The sequence below is a fragment of the Dendropsophus ebraccatus genome, chromosome 14 (genome assembly GCF_027789765.1).
Source record: "Dendropsophus ebraccatus isolate aDenEbr1 chromosome 14, aDenEbr1.pat, whole genome shotgun sequence".
NCBI classification, from domain to species: domain Eukaryota; kingdom Metazoa; phylum Chordata; class Amphibia; order Anura; family Hylidae; genus Dendropsophus; species Dendropsophus ebraccatus.
In genome coordinates, this window is record NC_091467.1 from 74,786,629 (window position 1) to 74,805,237 (window position 18,609).

The following is an 18,609-nucleotide window of genomic DNA, read 5'->3' on the forward strand; positions in this document are numbered from 1 at the left end:
TGTTGGATCACACCGGTTATTCTCATACCATATGGTGATTCTAGTAGATATAGAATAATCCCCCCCCCCCCCATTGTGTGCAGTGCACATAATCCGTCTCCTTCCGCCTCTGGCAGTATAGTCCCTCCTCGCTTCCTCTTTATGAGGAGTCTTTTCGGCTATACGGCCGTGTACAGACAGGGATCACTATGGCTGACAGTGGGGAGAGGCTGAGCATGTGCGTCCTCCAGGCTTAGCTGAATGGATGGTCGCTTACATTACTATACAATATGAACAGCAGGGGGCGCTATACCATGTGAGTAAATTATTTCTACACTGAATCTTTAGCCTTGTGTAAATGACATTTTTATCGTCTATAAAGTGATATGATTTAGCGATACAACCGATGTGAGAGCCGTATAGTACATGGGAATAAGGGGGAAAAAGTCCTTCAGGTTCAACCTATAACCCCACTGTGTTGATCCAGAAGGAGGGAGATGCCAACTACCCCCATCCTATCACATGTCATATAGTGCCCATAACTAATGTTATATTTATAGAGAAGCATCCAGGCCTCCCTTGTACTTATATAATGAATCCTCAGTGACTGCATCATGTAGCAAAGAGTTCCATAGTCTCACTGCTCTTACAGTAAAGAATATAGAGCTCCAAAGTGTAAGTGATCTTACTATGGAACTCTCTATATTCTTTACTGTAAGAGCAGTGACACTATGGAACCCTCTATATTCTTTACTATGTCACTGCTCTTACAGTAAAGAATCCGCGTCTGTGCTGATACTGAAAGATTTCTACACTGTCCATCCATATAGCTCCCCCTCCGTCATGGCTGTGTGCCCCCCCTCCCTCCGTCATGGCTGTGCACCCCCTCCGTCATGGCTGTGTGCCCTCCTGGCCTTATCCCTTGTCTCCTTGTCTCCGCAGCCTGCAGACCTGCCAGTGCACCATGGATCAGTCCCAGAGCGGCTCCCGCTGCCGGAAGAACTCCGACCCTCTGTCTATGAACGACTTCTGGTTAGAGGTGGAAAATATCAAACAGATGCAGGGGGGCTCTGATGGGGAGGAAAGCAGCTCGTCTGAGCCCAGCACCCCGGAAGGTAGGTGACCTGCCCCCAGCTGACCGCTCCACCATCCAGGACTGAATCATAACCTTTATTGTAAAGAGAATCCCTTTAAGTAATAAATACCTGGAAAGCTCCGACCAGCACGGGGTTACATGGGGTGTTACACCGTTTTCTAAAATTTTTTAAAGGTGTTCCAGGAAATGAGGAAAAAAAAGCTTTTCCCTGGAATGAATGGGGCCTCCTAACATTTCCCTTTCCAGTGACCCCAGTGACAGTGGGAGTACCCCTTTAACAACTTCACACACAAGTAAAACTGGACTCCTCCTTGTATTCACTTGTGATTTTTGGATTTTAAGTAGGAAGTGTTGTAATAAAGGGCCGAGATCCCGTATCAATGGCCCCGTGGTAAAGGGGTACTTCCCATCTTGCAAGTGTGGACATAAAGGGGTACTCTGGAGAGAAAAGAGAGGTTTTAATTAACTGGTGTCAGATTTGTTACATTACTTCTACTGAAAAATCTCTAGTATTCCAGTACTTATGAGCTGCCGTATGTCCTGCAGGAAGTGGTGTATTCTTTCAAGTGTGACACAGTGCTCTCTGCTGCCACCTCTGTCCATGTCAGGAACTGTCCAGAGCAGCAGCAAATCCCCAGAAAACCTCTCCTGCTCTGGACAGTTCCTGACATGGACAGAGGTGGTAGCAGAGAGCACTGTGTCATACTGGAGAGAATACACCACTTCCTGCAGGACATACAGCAGCTGATAAGTACTGGAAGACTGGAGATTTTTAAGTAGAAGTAACTTACAAATCTGTATAACTTTCTGACACCAGCTGATTTGAAAGAAAACCAAATTCACCCTAATTCCCCTTTAATGGATTTGCTAGGCCCTCCGTACCTATGGCATCACTGTAGGGGGCGTGTATAGTCCGGTATGGGGCACAGCACAGATTACCACATACATATGACCAGCTGGTTGGATCAGCAGTGTAGCACATCAGCTGGGGTGACAGCGCTTGCCTTTATACTTACTGGAGATATCTACAGCTCCGGGTCATTCAGCCCGTATACATATATATACACATTGCTGAGTGACTCACGCATTCCTATAGAGAGAGAATGTGGAAAATACTAGCAGCATACCAGCAATTATATGTTGTTAGATGGTCAACAGACCTTGCGTGTGAATGTAGGGAACTTATCATATCTTATCAGAGAAAAATGCCCCTATTGGTTATCGGGCATTTTTTGTTGTCGGAAGACCTGGACATTTGAAAGAATAAAGATTTCACTGGAGTACCCCTTCAAGCTTCCATAAAGTCAATGAGCCTGCGCTACACCATTCATCCACTAGATGTCGCTGTCCTCAATCTTGTGATTCTAGTTTGGTATAAATGTCTCTTTTTCACATTATCGCATCTTCCTTTATTGTATAGTCCATGTTTTGTTTTATTGTTTATAAAAAATAAATAAAAATATATAATATATATAATATTTTTTGTGTACTGTTTGCATAACATGAAGTCAATACTGATTGTTCAACAATTCTAATCTAATGTTCTCTCCTTATTTTAGTTATTTTACAGTTGTTACATAAGTGGCCGGGGCGGATTTTTATAATGTCGTTTATATGATTGTTATAACAAGGTTAGCGGCATTCTGTGGCGTCAGAGCTGTCCGTCCTATGACCTAAAGATCACTCATTACATTCTATCAGCCCTGACCTGAATACATATGGGACATAGGGCTTAGCCGCTGGATACTTGACAATGCTGAACTCTCCAGTCTGACACAGTGCTCTCTGCTGCCACCTCTGTCCATGTCAGGAACTGTCCAGAGCAGGAGAGGTTTTCTATGGGGATTTGCTGCTGCTCTGGACACTTCCTGACATGGACAGAGGTGGCAGCAGAGAGCACTGTGTCACACTGGAGAGAATACACCACTTCCTGCAGGACATACAGCAGCTGATAAGTACTGGAAGACTGGAGATTTTACAGAATTTACAAATATGTATAACTATCTGAAACCAGTTGATTTGAAAGAGTGTTTTTTTTTTTTTGCCGTAGTCCCCCTTTAAGTGGAGGTGAGGATGGATCGAGTACTATCAGAATGATTGGAGCCTTGTAGTGTTAGAATATTGATGACCTGTATAAGTGTCCCATGTGGTGTTCCCAGAGGTCACTGATGTCTTCTCCTGCTTTTAGAAGGAGAAGCAGAAGCTGATTGGCTGCAGGACACCGGTCTCTCTCCTCTTATTGGAGACCAGAACCCGACAGAAGACAACGTCCTAATTCTCTCCACCCTTACACGGACACAAACCCTCGCGGTACAGCGCCGCGTGGACAGCTATAGCCGATCCCTCCGGAAACGAACCAAACAACCGGCACGTGACGTCAGGGATGTGTTCAACAGAGCAAGTCAAACTGTGAGTATCCAGCACGGCTGCGCTGTTACATTGTCACGCTCCTCAACCTAAATAATAACTTCTATCCAAGCATCATCCCTGAGATCGGGGCCCCAGGTGGTCTATATGGCCATGGACCCCCTTACTAACCATTATGCCTCTGCAGACTACTGGACTGGTGGCATATCCAGATTATGATGGCTGAGCATGGGTAGAGACTGTTAGACGTTGGTGGCCCATTGCATCTATAGCGGCCATTGAGCCTGGGTAGAGATTGTCGGACGTTGGTGGCCCATTGCATCTATAGCGGCCATTGAGCATGGGTAGTGACTGTTGGACGTTGGTGGCCCATTGCATCTATAGCGGCCATTGAGCATGGGTAGAGACTGTTGGACGTTAGGGGCCCATTGCATCTGGAGCGGCCATTGAGCATGGGTAGAGACTGTTAGACGTTAGGGGCCCATTGCATCTATAGCGGCCATTGAGCATGGGTAGAGACTGTTGGACGTTAGGGGCCCATTGCATCTGGAGCGGCCATTGAGCATGGGTAGAGACTGTTAAACGTTAGGGGCCCATTGCATCTATAGCGGCCATTGAGCATGGGTAGAGACTGTTGGACGTTAGGGGCCCATTGCATCTATAGCGGCCATTGAGCCTGGGTAGAGATTGTTGGACGTTGGTGGTGTGTCCTATAACTATGATGAACACCTGTATACTTAGTCTGTCCATGCTAATGAGTCTGAGAACCCTATATCCCAGACCTGTAATGGAGACCACATTGGTTTCCCCCCAGAGAACGGACACATGACGGACTCATATTTACTGGTGCAGGGTCGGTGTCCGTTCACGTTCCATAATTATCAATCTTTTCCTTTGTCCATTTATTTCCCTTCTTCCTCTATAGGACATAGTGGTGGAGGAGAACGAAACTGATGAAAGGAACGGAACGGAAGACACCAATGGTTTTACGGAGAATACAACAAAATGTAAGCGGCTGCCGACTTTATCCTGATATTTCTGTACAGCGGCGGGATTAGGCCACTGTGTGGGAGAAACGATGGGGAGCGGGCCGAGGGTCCTGCCGGGGGAGGAGGCCGAGGGGCCTGCCGGGGGAGCGGGCCGAGGGTCCTGCCGGGGGAGCGGGGCCGAGGGTCCTGCCGGGGGAGGGGGGCCGAGGGTCCTGCCGGGGGAGGGGGGCCGAGGGTCCTGCCGGGGGAGGGGGGCCGAGGGTCCTGCCGGGGGAGGGGGGCCGAGGGTCCTGCCGGGGGAGGGGGGCCGAGGGTCCTGCCGGGGGAGGGGGGCCGAGGGTCCTGCCGGGGGAGAGCGCTGAATGTTCCAGGCGACTGAAGTTGCGTCTTGTTTCTATATAATCCTTCTCTTATCTTTCAGCCTCCTCCGGCCTGGATGGCGGCTCTGGAAGATCTGATGTCTACAACACGGACGTGGCTTATTCAGAGCAAGCAGCGCTGGGTCACAATGACAACTGCAAAACTACCTGGCAGCCGGAGTCTTTACCTGTAAGTTTTTACCAGTGTATACGTCTAGGAAGCTCTGCGCGTGTATAGGTCCGGGGAGCTCTGCGCGTGTATAGGTCCGGGGAGCTCTGCGCGTGTATAGGCCCGGGGGGGGGGCTCTGCGCGTGTATAGGCCCGGGGGGGGGCTCTGCGCGTGTATAGGCCCGGGGGGGGGCTCTGCGCGTGTATAGGCCCGGGGGGGGGGCTCTGCGCGTGTATAGGCCCGGGGGGGGGGGCTCTGCGCGTGTATAGGCCCGGGGGGGGGGGCTCTGCGCGTGTATAGGCCCGGGGGGGGGGGGCTCTGCGCGTGTATAGGCCCGGGGGGGGCTCTGCGCGTGTATAGGCCCGGGGGGGGCTCTGCGCGTGTATAGGCCCGGGGGGGGCTCTGCGCGTGTATAGGCCCGGGGGGGGGGCTCTGCGCGTGTATAGGCCCGGGGGGGGGGGGGGCTCTGCGCGTGTATAGGCCCGGGGGGGGGGCTCTGCGCGTGTATAGGCCCGGGGGGGGGGCTCTGCGCGTGTATAGGCCCGGGGGGGGGGGCTCTGCGCGTGTATAGGCCCGGGGGGGGGGGGGCTCTGCGCGTGTATAGGCCCGGGGGGGGGGGCTCTGCGCGTGTATAGGCCCGGGGGGGGGGGCTCTGCGCGTGTATAGGCCCGGGGGGGGGGGCTCTGCGCGTGTATAGGCCCGGGGGGGGGGCTCTGCGCGTGTATAGGACCGGGGGGGGCTCTGCGCGTGTATAGGACCGGGGGGGGCTCTGCGCGTGTATAGGACCGGGGGGGGCTCTGCGCGTGTATAGGACCGGGGGGGGCTCTGCGCGTGTATAGGACCGGGGGGGGCTCTGCGCGTGTATAGGACCGGGGGGGGCTCTGCGCGTGTATAGGCCCGGGGGGGGCTCTGCGCGTGTATAGGCCCGGGGGGGGCTCTGCGCGTGTATAGGCCCGGGGGGGGCTCTGCGCGTGTATAGGCCCGGGGGGGGGGCTCTGCGCGTGTATAGGCCCGGGGGGGGGGCTCTGCGCGTGTATAGGCCCGGGGGGGGGGCTCTGCGCGTGTATAGGCCCGGGGGGGGCTCTGCGCGTGTATAGGTCCGGGGGGCTCTGCGCGTGTATAGGTCCGGGGGGCTCTGCGTGTGTATAGGTCCGGGGAGCTCTGCGCGTGTATAGGCCCGGGGGGGGCTCTGCGCGTGTATACGTCCCGGGAGCTCTGCAGATAAGGCTCACACTGCAAGAAGCAAATCACAGAACGGTAAAGACCGTTGCGGTGAGAGCCCATTCATTACATCTAGGTGTTCTGTGTTTCTGACCATCATGGCCGCCACCTCCTTATAATGCGTCTTACTTTACCGTCTTGCTTCTACAGCATTTCCAGATACAGAAAGGCCGGCTCGGGGTCACTCGGGTCTCTGACTTGTCGTCTCTTGACATGAAGCAGATCCCTCCTCTCGCGCTCATTGAGCTGACTGCACTTTGTGATGTGTTAGAACTGGATCTAAAGAGGAACAAAGCGGCCAAGCGTCGGCCTTCAGGTTAGTGTCCCCCCAAACGCCCATCTCTTGTGTCTTCTATTTATTAAAGGGGCACTCCAGAGGAGAAAAAATTCAGGTCAACAGATATCAGAAAGTTTTATATAGATTTGTTATTTTTTTCCTATTTTAAAATCTCCTTTGTTCCGGTAAGTATCAGCTGCTGTATGTCCTGCAGGGAGTGGGGTATTCTCTCCAGTCTGACACAGTGCTTTCTGTATAACTTTGACACCAGTAGATTTGAAACTTTTTTCCCCCTCCGGAGTACCCCTTTAAGTACATTGGTTCGGATGGATTTCATATGGATTATCTGTACACTAACTCCTTATCGTTTCCTTTTCCAGACAGTCGACTATTTGGAGTATCTCTCGCCTCTCTTCTGGAACAAGATCGGAAGCTTATGTCCAACACGCAGGTCCCGCTCATCCTGCAGGCGGTAAGCACCGAGTGGTTTATAAGAAGCTTCCTATAGAGTAGTTACCTTGACTCTGAATACAAGATTTAGCGTATGACTAAAGATTTAAAGGGAACCTGTCACCAAGACAATGCTATGTAATTATAGAGCAGGAAGAGCCGAGCAGACTGATATATAAATCTGTGGGAAAAGATTCAGTTTAACTTGTAATTTGTTGATTGAAATCCCTGCTCATTATGTGATAAGGAGTCTGGTGGGCGGAGTCACTCTATGGACTGGACTCTTTAGCCGGGAAACATAAGGGATTTCAGTCAATAAATGACAAGTTATACTGAATCCTTTTCCATAAAGATATATATATATATATATAATCACTCGGCTCAGCTTCTACTTCTCTATAACCTGATGCTGATAGCTCGGGTAGCATCTTCATGGTGATGGGTTCCCTTTAAGCCAGGTCAGGAATCTCTCCAGGAGGAGCCCTTATCGTATGAAGTTGTGATCAGTAATGGATTGTACATATAAACCTTCTTCTAGATCTCTGCTCCTCGCATGGGTCATAACTATTTACTGAATATTTCTCTGCAGATTCTGAACTGTCTAGAAAAGAACGGTCTGGAGCTCCAGGGTATCCTAAGGATCTGCGGCTCACAGGCTCGAATGAAGGTAAAAACCATATGTGGTGCTAGATGTGGGTATATGGGATGGGGGGGGTATATGGTGCTGGATGTGGGGGGTATATGGTGCTGGATGTGGGGGGTATATGGTGCTGGATGTGGGGGGTATATGGTGCTGGATGTGGGGGGTATATGGTGCTGGATGTGGGGGTATGTGGCGCTGGATGTGGGGGTATGTGGCGCTGGATGTGGGGGTATGTGGCGCTGGATGTGGGGGTATGTGGCGCTGGATGTGGGGGTATGTGGCGCTGGATGTGGTCAGACCTGAGTGCCCTCGGCTGTACAGTATGAGGACACCGGATGTGGGGGTATGTGGCGCTGGATGTGGGGGTATGTGGCGCTGGATGTGGTCAGACCTGAGTGCCCTCGGCTGTACAGTATGAGGACACCGGATGTGGGGGTATGTGGCGCTGGATGTGGGGGTATATGGCGCTGGATGTGGGGGTATATGGCGCTGGATGTGGGGGGTATACGGCGCTGGATGTGGTCAGACCTGAGTGCCCTCGGCTGTACAGTATGAGGACACATGTGGCACCGTACACTCACGTTATATGTGCAGATCCCCGATTCCCATTGCTGTCCTTGCATTGTTCTCATGTTGGGGTCTTTATCCCCCATAGTCCCTACAGCAACGTCTGGAGAGGAATTTCTATGCCGGTCTGTTCTCCTGGGATGAAGTTAACCCACATGATGCCGCCGGTCTCCTGAAGCTCTTCCTCCGAGAGCTGCCTTCTCCATTGCTCACCGCCGAGTATTTGCCGGCCTTCACCGCTGTGCAGAGTGAGTACTGCTCAGTAACCCGGGGTGCGCCGCCCTACGCTTCACCAATGGTTTCTACACCCCCCAAAAAATTTACTTTTCAGTCTTTTTATCTAGTGTTGAGATGAGACTCCAAATGGTTCAGCAGCGTTCTCCGAACCCAAACATTCAGCATTTTTACTCCAGGCGGCTGGAGAAGTTGGATGCCGCCCTTGGGAGTCCTGGAAAGCATAGCTACATAGGCCATAGGCTGTTCATGTTTTCCTGGAAGTCCCGACAGAATTGGTGGTTGTGAGGGGGGCTTTAAACAAGCCTGGGCTGTCATATTGGAAACAAACCATAGGCAGCCATGCTTTTTCTTTCTTCATACCAAAGCTTTAAGGCTGGACAGACTTTACTCTCCTGTCCCACTATTTCCCTTGTAGGTGTTCCGCACGAGCAGTGTCTGCCAGTCTTGGCCGTTCTTTTGCCTGACCGTAATCTCTCCATATCACTCCATACACATGACCATTCATCACTGACAACAATCATGTTATCTTAATAGAGTAAGGTGGGGAAAGCTGCTGCCGGACAGCTTCGGTGGCAGCTTATCTCTCTAAGAACAAAAAAGGTTTCAACTTTTCGACCCAACATGCCTGATCCACTAGTCAGGAGGCCTCTCTACTAGTGTTAAGCAGAGATGCCAAACTGTTTGGGTTCAACAACGTTCTCCAAACCTAAATGCTGAGCATTTGACCCCCCTCGTGGCTGCAGAAGTTAGATGTCACTCTAGGGAATCCAAAAAGACATGGATACAGCCAATGGTGGAACCCGAACAGTTCGGCATCACCGCTCAACACTGCTCCGTACACTTTGCACAGTCCACCTATACCTCCAAGCCTACCCCACAAAGAGGGCGCCATGTGCCCCAGCAGGGGGTGAACACTTGTGCCGGAGTGTGGGCACGATCACGGTGGTGGCTTGTATTTAGCAGCTGGCGTCTCTGCATATAAAGTGCTGCGTGTTGTGTAATGAAGGTGAAACTTCACACAACCTCTGATCACTATCGCTGAGCGAGACGGGAACCGGTTTATCTGGTCCATTTCTCTATATCCTCTCTGCTGTTTACATCCCAGCCCTGTACCCTGTTATATAATGAAGAATCTCAACGCTTGTATGTTTTATGCACAGAAATCACCGATTTAAAGCAAAGACTCCAGGCCCTGAACCTGCTCATCCTGGTCCTCCCAGAGGCAAATCGCAACACCTTAAAGGTACAGTCACCCAATGCCAGTCTGTACCGCACATCATCACTTGCTGCTGGAGTTGAACTTTCATTTATTTTGTGCTTTTGGGTTTTACACATTTTTGCTAATAAACTAAAAATTAGATGAACCTGAGAGGCGTCATGTTACCATATTGTCTGTTTCTCTGACTTGTAGGCGTTACTGGAGTTTCTCAGTAAAGTGGCTTCTCATGAGAAACGTAACCTGATGTCTCTGTGGAACATTGCCACCATCATGGCACCCAACCTTTTTCTCTATCGAGGAAGCGGTGGCAGGAGTCAAGAGGGCGGAGAAAAACAGCAGGCAGAGGGCGTGGCCGGGCTGGTAATGGCCATGGTGCACTACCAAGACCTCTTATGGACGGTGAGTAGTTTTATCATCTTAAAAGGGAACACTGGTGATTTTTTTTTTTTTTTAAATCAACTGTCAGAAAGTTTATATAGATTTATAAATTAATTCTATTTAAAAATCTCCAGTCTTCCAGTACTTATCAGCTGCTGTATATCCCGCAGGAAGTGGTGTATTCTCTCCAGTCTGACACAGTGCTCTCTGCTGCCACCTCTGTCCATGTCAGAAACTGTCCAGAGCAGCAGCAAATCCCCATAGAAAACCTCTCCTGCTCTGGACAGTTCCTGACATGGGCAGAGGGGGCAGCAGAGAGCACTGTGTCGCACTGGAGAGAATACACCACTTCCTGCAGGACATACAGCAGCTGATAAGTACTGGAGGACTGTAGATTTTTTAATTAGAAGTAAATTACAAATCTGTAACTTAATGAAAAGTAAATTAAAAAATTTTTTGACACCAGTTAATGTGTAAAGATTCCCCTTTTAAGACTATATGGCTCCATAACTGGCCACACTAAGATTACAGACCTTCCCCTGCATAAAGTTCAACAACAACAAAAAAAACATGTCGGCCATTTTCAGAGGTAGACGCTATGAATCCACGACCCTTTACGTTCCCGCCTTCTTCCATTGTTTAGGTTCCGACTTTCTTGCTGTCCCAAGTCCGTAAGCTGAATGAGAACAGCAGCAAGAGATTCAACGAGCGACGGCTCCTCAACTTCCTGCGCAAAATCAACATCGACAAGGAAAGGGCGGAGAAGAATCACACAGAGGTGTGTAGAAACGCGTCGGACTAGGGAGGGGCACATACTGCTTCTTATCTTTATAGTTTGCATATTTTATTATATTTAGTTCTAGTAATAATCTATTATAATCGGATTATAACAATCTATATTTAGTTATAATTAATGGGAATGCGCCAAATACCAGGCCGCCATTGGCCACCCCTGTAGTTATGCGGGGACACTACTTGGTACACCCATCACATTAGTACCAGAATACATATCCTATTACAGGTGCCCCTATGGCTCAATTCTTTTCAACATTGACCTCACCGAAAAAAATTATTTAAAATTTTGGTAAGATATTGATTTCTTCCCCATTTGCAGCCCTGCAAACAAGTGAAGATCCGAGCCTCGCTATTTGTAAAGGACTCCTTGGCTATTCAGCTAAATGAGGGCACGCAAGCCGCGGACGTCTTAAAGAAATTCCAGGAGCACGTGAACCATCGTAGCTGGCAGGTGGTCAGCTCCATGGGCCTCATCAAATGGTACGGACCTGGCGTCACCGAGAGATTCCAATAAGATTCTGTCTCCAGATGCTGCACATTTGACTCCCGGCATCTGGAGAAGTTGGATGCGGCCCTTGCTGTCCGGAAGACATGGATACAACCAGGGGCGTAGCTAGGATTCATGGGGCCCCATGGCAAAAATATTTGTTTGTGTATGTGTTATCAGTGCAGTGAAGTAGAGAACTCTTGTCTTCTGGTTGTTAACCCTTTTTTTTGTGTTGCAGCATGTAAGTAAACATTGGGTCATTTACACACTGCAGTACATAAGGGGTTAAGCAGAAGGACACACGCTCTTACCTTCTCCCCTGGGCCCCCCTCCTGCATGGGCCCCATATCAACTGCCTACCCTGCCTCTATGGTAGCTATGCCACTGGTTACAACCTATGGCTGTAAAAACCAGGACTCCCTAAGGCTCCATCCAACTTCTCCAGCTGCAGAGCTACATCCTGACCATTTTGGGTTTGGACAAACATTGCTGAACCTGAATTTTCGGCAAGTCCCCTCAACACTTATTAAAGGAGAAGTCCAGGGAAAGACTCAATAGCAACTCACAGTTTTGGCCTATAGATGGGACCCTTAAAAGGAGACCCCACTATATTTGACCACCTTGTAGGGGGGCACAGATTTCAGTGATCGGCTCTTTTACAGACTCTATTACAAGATTTAACTGTTACTTGAAGGAATGTTTATGCGGCCCTTTTATAATCAGCTGTCAGCAGTACAAACCCCTATGATGCAGGGAGATGTGTGGGTGACAGCCGAGAATGTCAGGAAGGTCGGATCAGCCCAAGGATGACAGTCCTATATTATAATCCCCTGGGTAATAGGGCCCTTAGGGCACACTCACACAATGCATCATGTCATGTTCACATAGGACCTGCAGCATTTCAGCCCCAGTAGACATCACTTCTCTTCTTTTTTTTTTTTTTTTTTTAGCAACAATTCCTTTGCGTTTAACAATCTGGAGCTTTATGAAGTTGGAGGAAATATTGGTAAGACATTTTTTTTTTTTAATTACTATTTTATATCTGAATTTATAAAGAATTTTATACAATGATTTTACTGCCCTGTAAATGGTATTAAAGGGTCACTCTAGCAAAAATCTTTTTCTTTCAAATCAACCAATTATATATAAGTTATATAGATTCATAATTTACTTCTATAAAAAAAAAAAAAAAATCTCCAGTTGTCCAGTACTTATCAGCTGCTGTATGTCCTGCAGGGAGTGGTGTATTCTCTCCAGTCTGACACAGTGCTCTCTGCTGCCACCTCTGTCCATGTCAGGAACTGTCCAGAGCAGCAGCAAATCCCCATAGAAAACCTCTCCTGTCCTGGACAGAGATGGCAGCAGAGAGCACTGTGTCAGACTGAAGAGAATACAACACTTCCTGCAGGACATACAGCATCTGATAAGTACTGGAAGACTGGAGATTTTTGCATAGAAGTAAATTACAAATCTGTATAACTTTCTGAAACCAGTTGATTCGCAAGAAAAATAGTACCCCCTTTAAGCTATGTACAGATTTTCTGGGCTGTATTTACAGAAAAAGAAATGGCTAAATCTGAGCTTTTTATTTTATTTTTTTGTGCTAATGTCATTGTGCAGACCAGCTTTTCTTTGGTGGCAAAATTGTATGAAAAAGGAAAAAAAAAGTTTTGAAGAGAGAACTTGTACTTGGTTTTTGGTTTGGGAGGACTGTCAGACAGATCTAATGGATACCAGATTGCTCCAATATCTGCCAGATCTGCTAGCTTCAGAGTTGAAGGAAATGACTATAATGAATGTTTGTCCTACCTAGGTGAGCACTGCCTGGATCCTGATACCTACTTATTGGACTTGTACAATGCCAATCCCAATGGAGAATGGGTGATAAAGCCAAGCCCACCTTCCACGCCTACTCTATAGGGGGCCGCGTGTTGCTTTGCTGCTGGTAATGGAATTGAGGAGCCTTGGAGATTGTCCTCTTTGCTCTATGAGACGTGGAGTCTAGCTGGGCTCTACATAGATTGCTGCCATGGCTGCTGATAGAGGATTTGCTGGCACAAGTCAATGGTAGCGTCCCTAGGAACGCAGCGCTCCTAGACCACGGACGCCTCCGTATCCTGTATCTGGAAAGCGACGTCTCTCTGCCCGTAAACCCTTTAGGTAGAAATCTTCATTCTTAATTTGAAAATGTGAATGGTCAATATGGGATGAGCAGAGCGGTGGTGATGCCCTTTGTGACCACCAGGGGGCACCTTCCTCCTTTTTGTATTTTGTACACAGGTTCTTTCATTCTCCATGTACTGTACCGTGATGTTTGTCGGTTCTCTATGTGGATACGGAGCTAGTCTCTATTTTTTTTACATCAAGTTTTTGCTACATCTGTATTTAATATAGGATAATTAAAACCTGAAGTTAATGAACGTTTATATATATATATATGAAAAAAATTGTCTCCTTTTTTTTTGTGTTCCTATGTATTGTATCCAGTGCGTTTTCTCGGAGGTGACCGGGTCTGGTACATTAGGACTGGCAGCTGTATGCCACTCTGCAGAATGACTATAATTATGAGATCAGCCGCAGCCTGGGCTGCTGGAGGACAAAGGCCTGTAATGGGGTGTATTAAAGGGGATCGGGGGGCCTCTGACGCATTAACACCTTATTACCCGGTCTGATGATTCATTCTTTGTCCCATCTCTGTGCATTCTGATCTATGTGATGCCTACTTTCCCCCGGCTCTGAGACCTTACCCATGGCACCGGGGTAATGGCACGTGAATATGTGAATCTGCTTAGTGAGGAAATAGCCTGCCAGCTGCTACACAGCACAGACGTGCAACTACAGCAACAAAGATGGCCGATGTGCACCTGTCCGTGCCGCCGCAGTCTTATACCGCATTATAGCTTAGAGAATTGCAACTGTAACTGTATTATAAGATAGGTGGCTGCAGTAGGTAGCTAGATCAGTATGGAGGGGTGTGTATGTATGTGTGTGTGTATATATGTGTTATATATATATATATATATATATATATATATATATATATATAATTATAATATATTATAGAGAGAGAGAGCGCAGATATATTTCCCTAACATATAGGTGATATTAAAAAATGATGGGTTTTTTTGGTTCACTACTTGTGTCTCTTTATAGAAATTTCCATACACCAGTCTTCATGTGTCAGGGCATAATAGGAGTTGTAGTCTTGCAACAACTGTCCCAGGTTCTTCCAGTATGTCACTGCCATGGATAGAGAGATTAACACTAAGTGTATACCTATAATAGTTATTCCCATAGTACATAGTGCCCCAACCTGTTGCAAAACTACAACCCCCAGCATCCCCTATCAGCTGGTCGGGGAAGACTGCTATGGCTTGGGCTGTGGAGGAATGATAGGAGTTGTAGTTTTGCGGCAGCTGGGTTCCCTACCCCTGCCCTATAGAATCCAGTGATGAGGTAGCGGAGGGCCTGGACTGTCGCCTATGAGGAAGCTTTTATGCTTTCTATGGCAGCAGACATGGCGTCCTCCATCAGACAGGGCATGCACACATACACAGTCCTTCTCCTTTGGTTACATATTTCCCGGCTGTCAGCAGGCAGCATAGTGACGGACGGCGTTGCTCACTTGCTGCCATCCATTTTGAATGAATGTCGGACATTTTGTCCCCTGTAATGTCAGCAGGCGCACTTGTCACTTGGCGTCACGCTCCCTCCCTCCATGCCGCCTTCTGACCAGAGGCTTTTTCTAGCGTTGCTGGATTGTCGTGCTCGGTGCCTAGATTAGCTTCTCTGCTTCCAAGCCATTCAGCCATGGTAATGATGCCTCCTCCGTTATCAGCAGAGTGCAGGCCTCGCCGTTGCCAGGCAACCCAGATTGGTCCATGGCTGAGCCTATCCGAAATAGCTGCGCCCTCCCCAAAAATAGCTGAGAGATTTATCACAATGACGGGGGGTCTGGAGATATCGGGGTCGGAGGGGGGTTTGTGCTGTATTTGGTGGGGAAGAGGTGGCTGGAGATATCAGGCCTGGGCGGAGTCTGCTGTACTTTGGGGGGTCATGAGATATCTGGCCTGGGGGGTATTCAGGGGTCTGAAGATATCAGGCTGGGGGGAGCGATTGTGCTGTATTGGGGGGGGGGGAGGGGTCTGAAGACATTGGGCTGGAGAGGTTCTGCTGTATTTCGGGGGGGTCTGTGGATATTGGGGGGGGGGGAATTCTGTTGTATTCCAGGGGATTCTGCTGTATTCAGGGGGAGGTGACTGAAGTCTGTGCACGTCGTCTGCCTGAAAGGAAAATTGTATACTAAACCCCGCTCACCCATTCTGCATACTATTAACCCTTTAACTGCCTTGCCTATACCCCATTACACTGGAAACTACTTTAACAGGCAACCAATCACAGCTCAGCTTTCACTTTTCCAGAGCTGAATACAAAATGAAAGCTGAGCTGTGATTGGTTGCAATGGGCAACAGACGGCTCCTTTTTATGGCTGTGCTCACACATTGAGGACGTGAAGCGGATGATGATTCGACAGGTTACAACGGCCATATCACACAGCGAACGTTTGTTGGCTGATCATTCCCCCTAAAAGCCTTTGTTCAAACGTTGCTGTACTTTTTTTGTGTGTGTGTACACAGCCTTACACAGGGCGATATCCGCCTTATCGCTCCATAAATCGCTCCATGTGGCTTTGAAAGGCAGAGCAAGGTGATAGTATTCATGGCGTAACCTTGTAACAGCCCGTACAATACAGTAACCATGCTGATTATTGGTAGGGGTACTCTGGGCGGAAGGCCTTTTTTCCTATGGCCGAGGAACGGGGGGGGTGATGAAAGCAGCAAAGTTGTGGGGACCGTGCTAGTGAATGGCTGAGCGAGCCTAAATATCACGCCTAAGATCGGGGAGTGAAAATGCCCTCTAACTATTTGGAATCAGCATTTAGGCCTTACAGTGTTTTTATGCACCATAGATGTAAGTCCGCTATCTAGCTCCATGATCAATGAAAAAAAAATAATCAAATGGCATCAGTTTTTTTTTTAGTAATGGACGACTATATGACCATAGTCCAGTTACTAAAATGCCCCAAATAAGATGTGAATGATGCCTTGGAGCCATCAGGGTTGGCAGAGGTGGTGAACAATATCCAAACCGCATTATAAATGGTTCTAAACCGTTATACGTGATCAGACCCCGGCATTGGAGCGTCGCAGAGACTTCTTGGTTGTATCCAGAATATCATTGATCTGTCCTAGCCCCTCATAGTAAATGATCTGAGACCCTCAGTGACCATGAACACAGCCATTTCCAGGGGTCACCAAGGGTCAATAAACCTTAATCTGCCTCTGTGATGACGGCCAGTGTGAATAATGGAAAGAGCCTGGTACGGCCTTGTGCTTGGTGAAGCAGGTGAAAGTTGTCTGAAGGACGGGATCTGCGAAATCTCCAATCCCAGCCACAGCACTTGTAATAGGAGGGATGGGGGCCTCCCACTGTTACCTGAACCCCCACAAATAAAAGGCGTAGTTCACAAAAAAAAAAAAAACAGGACAGTCTATTGACGTCTATGTCCATGATTCTTGCTGTAAAGCATGTCGCTAAATGCAGTAAAGAACAGCCCAGGCAAGATGGCCGCCCCCATAACAATGTACAAAAAGTGAATTAATAAATTCAGGAAGTAAAAACAGATTAGAATAAAAGAACAAGTTTTAACACCTGACTAATCAGTAGATTAAGGTTTAAATGACACATTCCCTTTAAGAACAGTTCAATAAGTCCAGTCAGATGGTTTGGGCCCAAATCTTTGCGGAATATGTTGGAAATGAGGATTGTGACTATCCTGAGGTCTCTATACAAAGGTAAAGACTCTGGAAATCCCTTGTCCCAAATATTCTGCTCCATTTGTATTGGAATTATGAGTGAACGTCCCCCCTTGTGTGATCGGCCCTCGTGTATTGTTAGTGTTGGGGGATGCTCCATCCTCAGAGGGGATACAGTTCACCTGCCTGTACCCCCTCACCTCTTCTGTGCTCTCGGAGCCTGTAATAATGGTGGCTGCCCCCTCCCCCTCCTCGCCCCCTCTCACGCTGATTGTGCATAAGTATAGAAAATTGTTCCATTACGAGGAAAATTGCAGCTTTGAAATCTGTAAAGAAAGTGGAGCAGAGAGAGAGAGAGAGTGAGCGAGCGAGCGGGGGGTGGGGGGGGAGTAAACAGGCAGGGAGTAAAAGCGGCCACTATTGTAGGAAATTATAGGGAGATCTGATAATTATCTCAGTGACTCTGGATCAGACTCACTATGAACAAGCCGCTCGGGCTGCACACAGGCTCCATGTGGCTACCAGATCCAACACCATATCCTCAGCCGAGCAGAGGAACATGGCATCTGCCTCTGTATATTGTAACATGCGGCTTCCTTAGAGGAAATGTTCATTAGTAAACTTTAAAGGGGTTGTTCACCAAAATTTTTTTCTTTCAAAGCTATTGAAAAAATCTCCAGTCTTCCAGGAAGTGTTGTATTTTTCCAGTATGGAGAGCAGGAGAGGTTTTCTTTAAAAAAAATAAATAAATAAATTTATTAAAAATATTTTGTTATAACAATACAGGCATTAAATTTGCACAATAGAAGATGTTGTAAGATGGATATAAATACCCACAGATGTTACTTTTACACATTGAGTTTACAAATAAAAGGGGAGGATTTGGAAGAGTTAGAAACATTTAACAGTATACATAAATACAATGTAATAATTATATATATATATATATATATATATATATATACACATTTATATGAATAATAGTGTAACATGAGGTAATATAGATCTGAGATCTATTAAAGTTATGTTGGTAGGAAATCCAAGGAGTCCAAGTATTTATGGAAGGAACTTCTGTCGAGAGTCACATTGTTGGTAACAGTAATCGGCCGATGACAAAAAAGATGTCTAAATAACATTTCTGCGCCCTTAGCAGGAGAGGTTTTCTATGGGGATTTGCTGCTTCTCTGGACAGTTCCTGACATGGACAGAGGTGGCAGCAGAGAGCACTGTGTCAGACTGGAGAGAATACACCACTTCCTGCAGGACATACAGCAGATGATAAGTACTAAGACTGTAGTTTTTTTTTTTATATAGAAGTAAATTACAAATCTCTATAACTTTCTGACACCTGTTGATTAGAAAGACTTTTTTTTTTTTTTTTGGCTTAACAACCACTTTAACCATTGCATTGTATACATTGAGTTCAATCGGAAAGCGCCGGTTCTCATGTAGTTTAATGTTACATCCATAATCATCACAGACACCTACATGCCCGGGACTTCTCCGAGGCTATTTTCATCTATTGAAAAATAACTTTTGGGAGATAATTTGGCTGAAAA

The 18,609-nt window shown here is 47.6% G+C and overlaps 1 protein-coding gene across 10 annotated transcripts in view; it reads left to right on the forward strand.

The window, feature by feature from the left end:
- Window positions 1-13,693, forward strand: part of ARHGAP40 (Rho GTPase activating protein 40) — a 64,549-nt gene extending 50,856 nt beyond the window's left edge. For 5 of the 10 annotated variants that reach the window (XM_069954011.1, XM_069954009.1, XM_069954015.1 and 2 more), the window contains exons 2-15: window positions 922-1,094; window positions 3,264-3,484; window positions 4,368-4,449; window positions 4,853-4,980; window positions 6,332-6,497; window positions 6,839-6,930; window positions 7,498-7,575; window positions 8,207-8,366; window positions 9,516-9,598; window positions 9,767-9,973; window positions 10,596-10,730; window positions 11,067-11,227; window positions 12,185-12,240; window positions 13,048-13,690. In XM_069954011.1, coding sequence (XP_069810112.1) covers window positions 944-1,094; window positions 3,264-3,484; window positions 4,368-4,449; window positions 4,853-4,980; window positions 6,332-6,497; window positions 6,839-6,930; window positions 7,498-7,575; window positions 8,207-8,366; window positions 9,516-9,598; window positions 9,767-9,973; window positions 10,596-10,730; window positions 11,067-11,227; window positions 12,185-12,240; window positions 13,048-13,154 — 1,827 coding nt within the window. In that variant the 5' untranslated portion in view covers window positions 922-943 and the 3' untranslated portion in view covers window positions 13,155-13,690. Of the gene's footprint in view, window positions 1-182; window positions 296-921; window positions 1,095-3,263; window positions 3,485-4,367; window positions 4,450-4,852; window positions 4,981-6,331; window positions 6,498-6,838; window positions 6,931-7,497; window positions 7,576-8,206; window positions 8,367-9,515; window positions 9,599-9,766; window positions 9,974-10,595; window positions 10,731-11,066; window positions 11,228-12,184; window positions 12,241-13,047 lie in introns of those variants that run through there. The other 5 variants (XM_069954013.1, XM_069954016.1, XM_069954008.1 and 2 more) reach the window with 4 other exon arrangements.
- The last annotated feature ends 4,916 nt before the right edge of the window (window positions 13,694-18,609 follow it).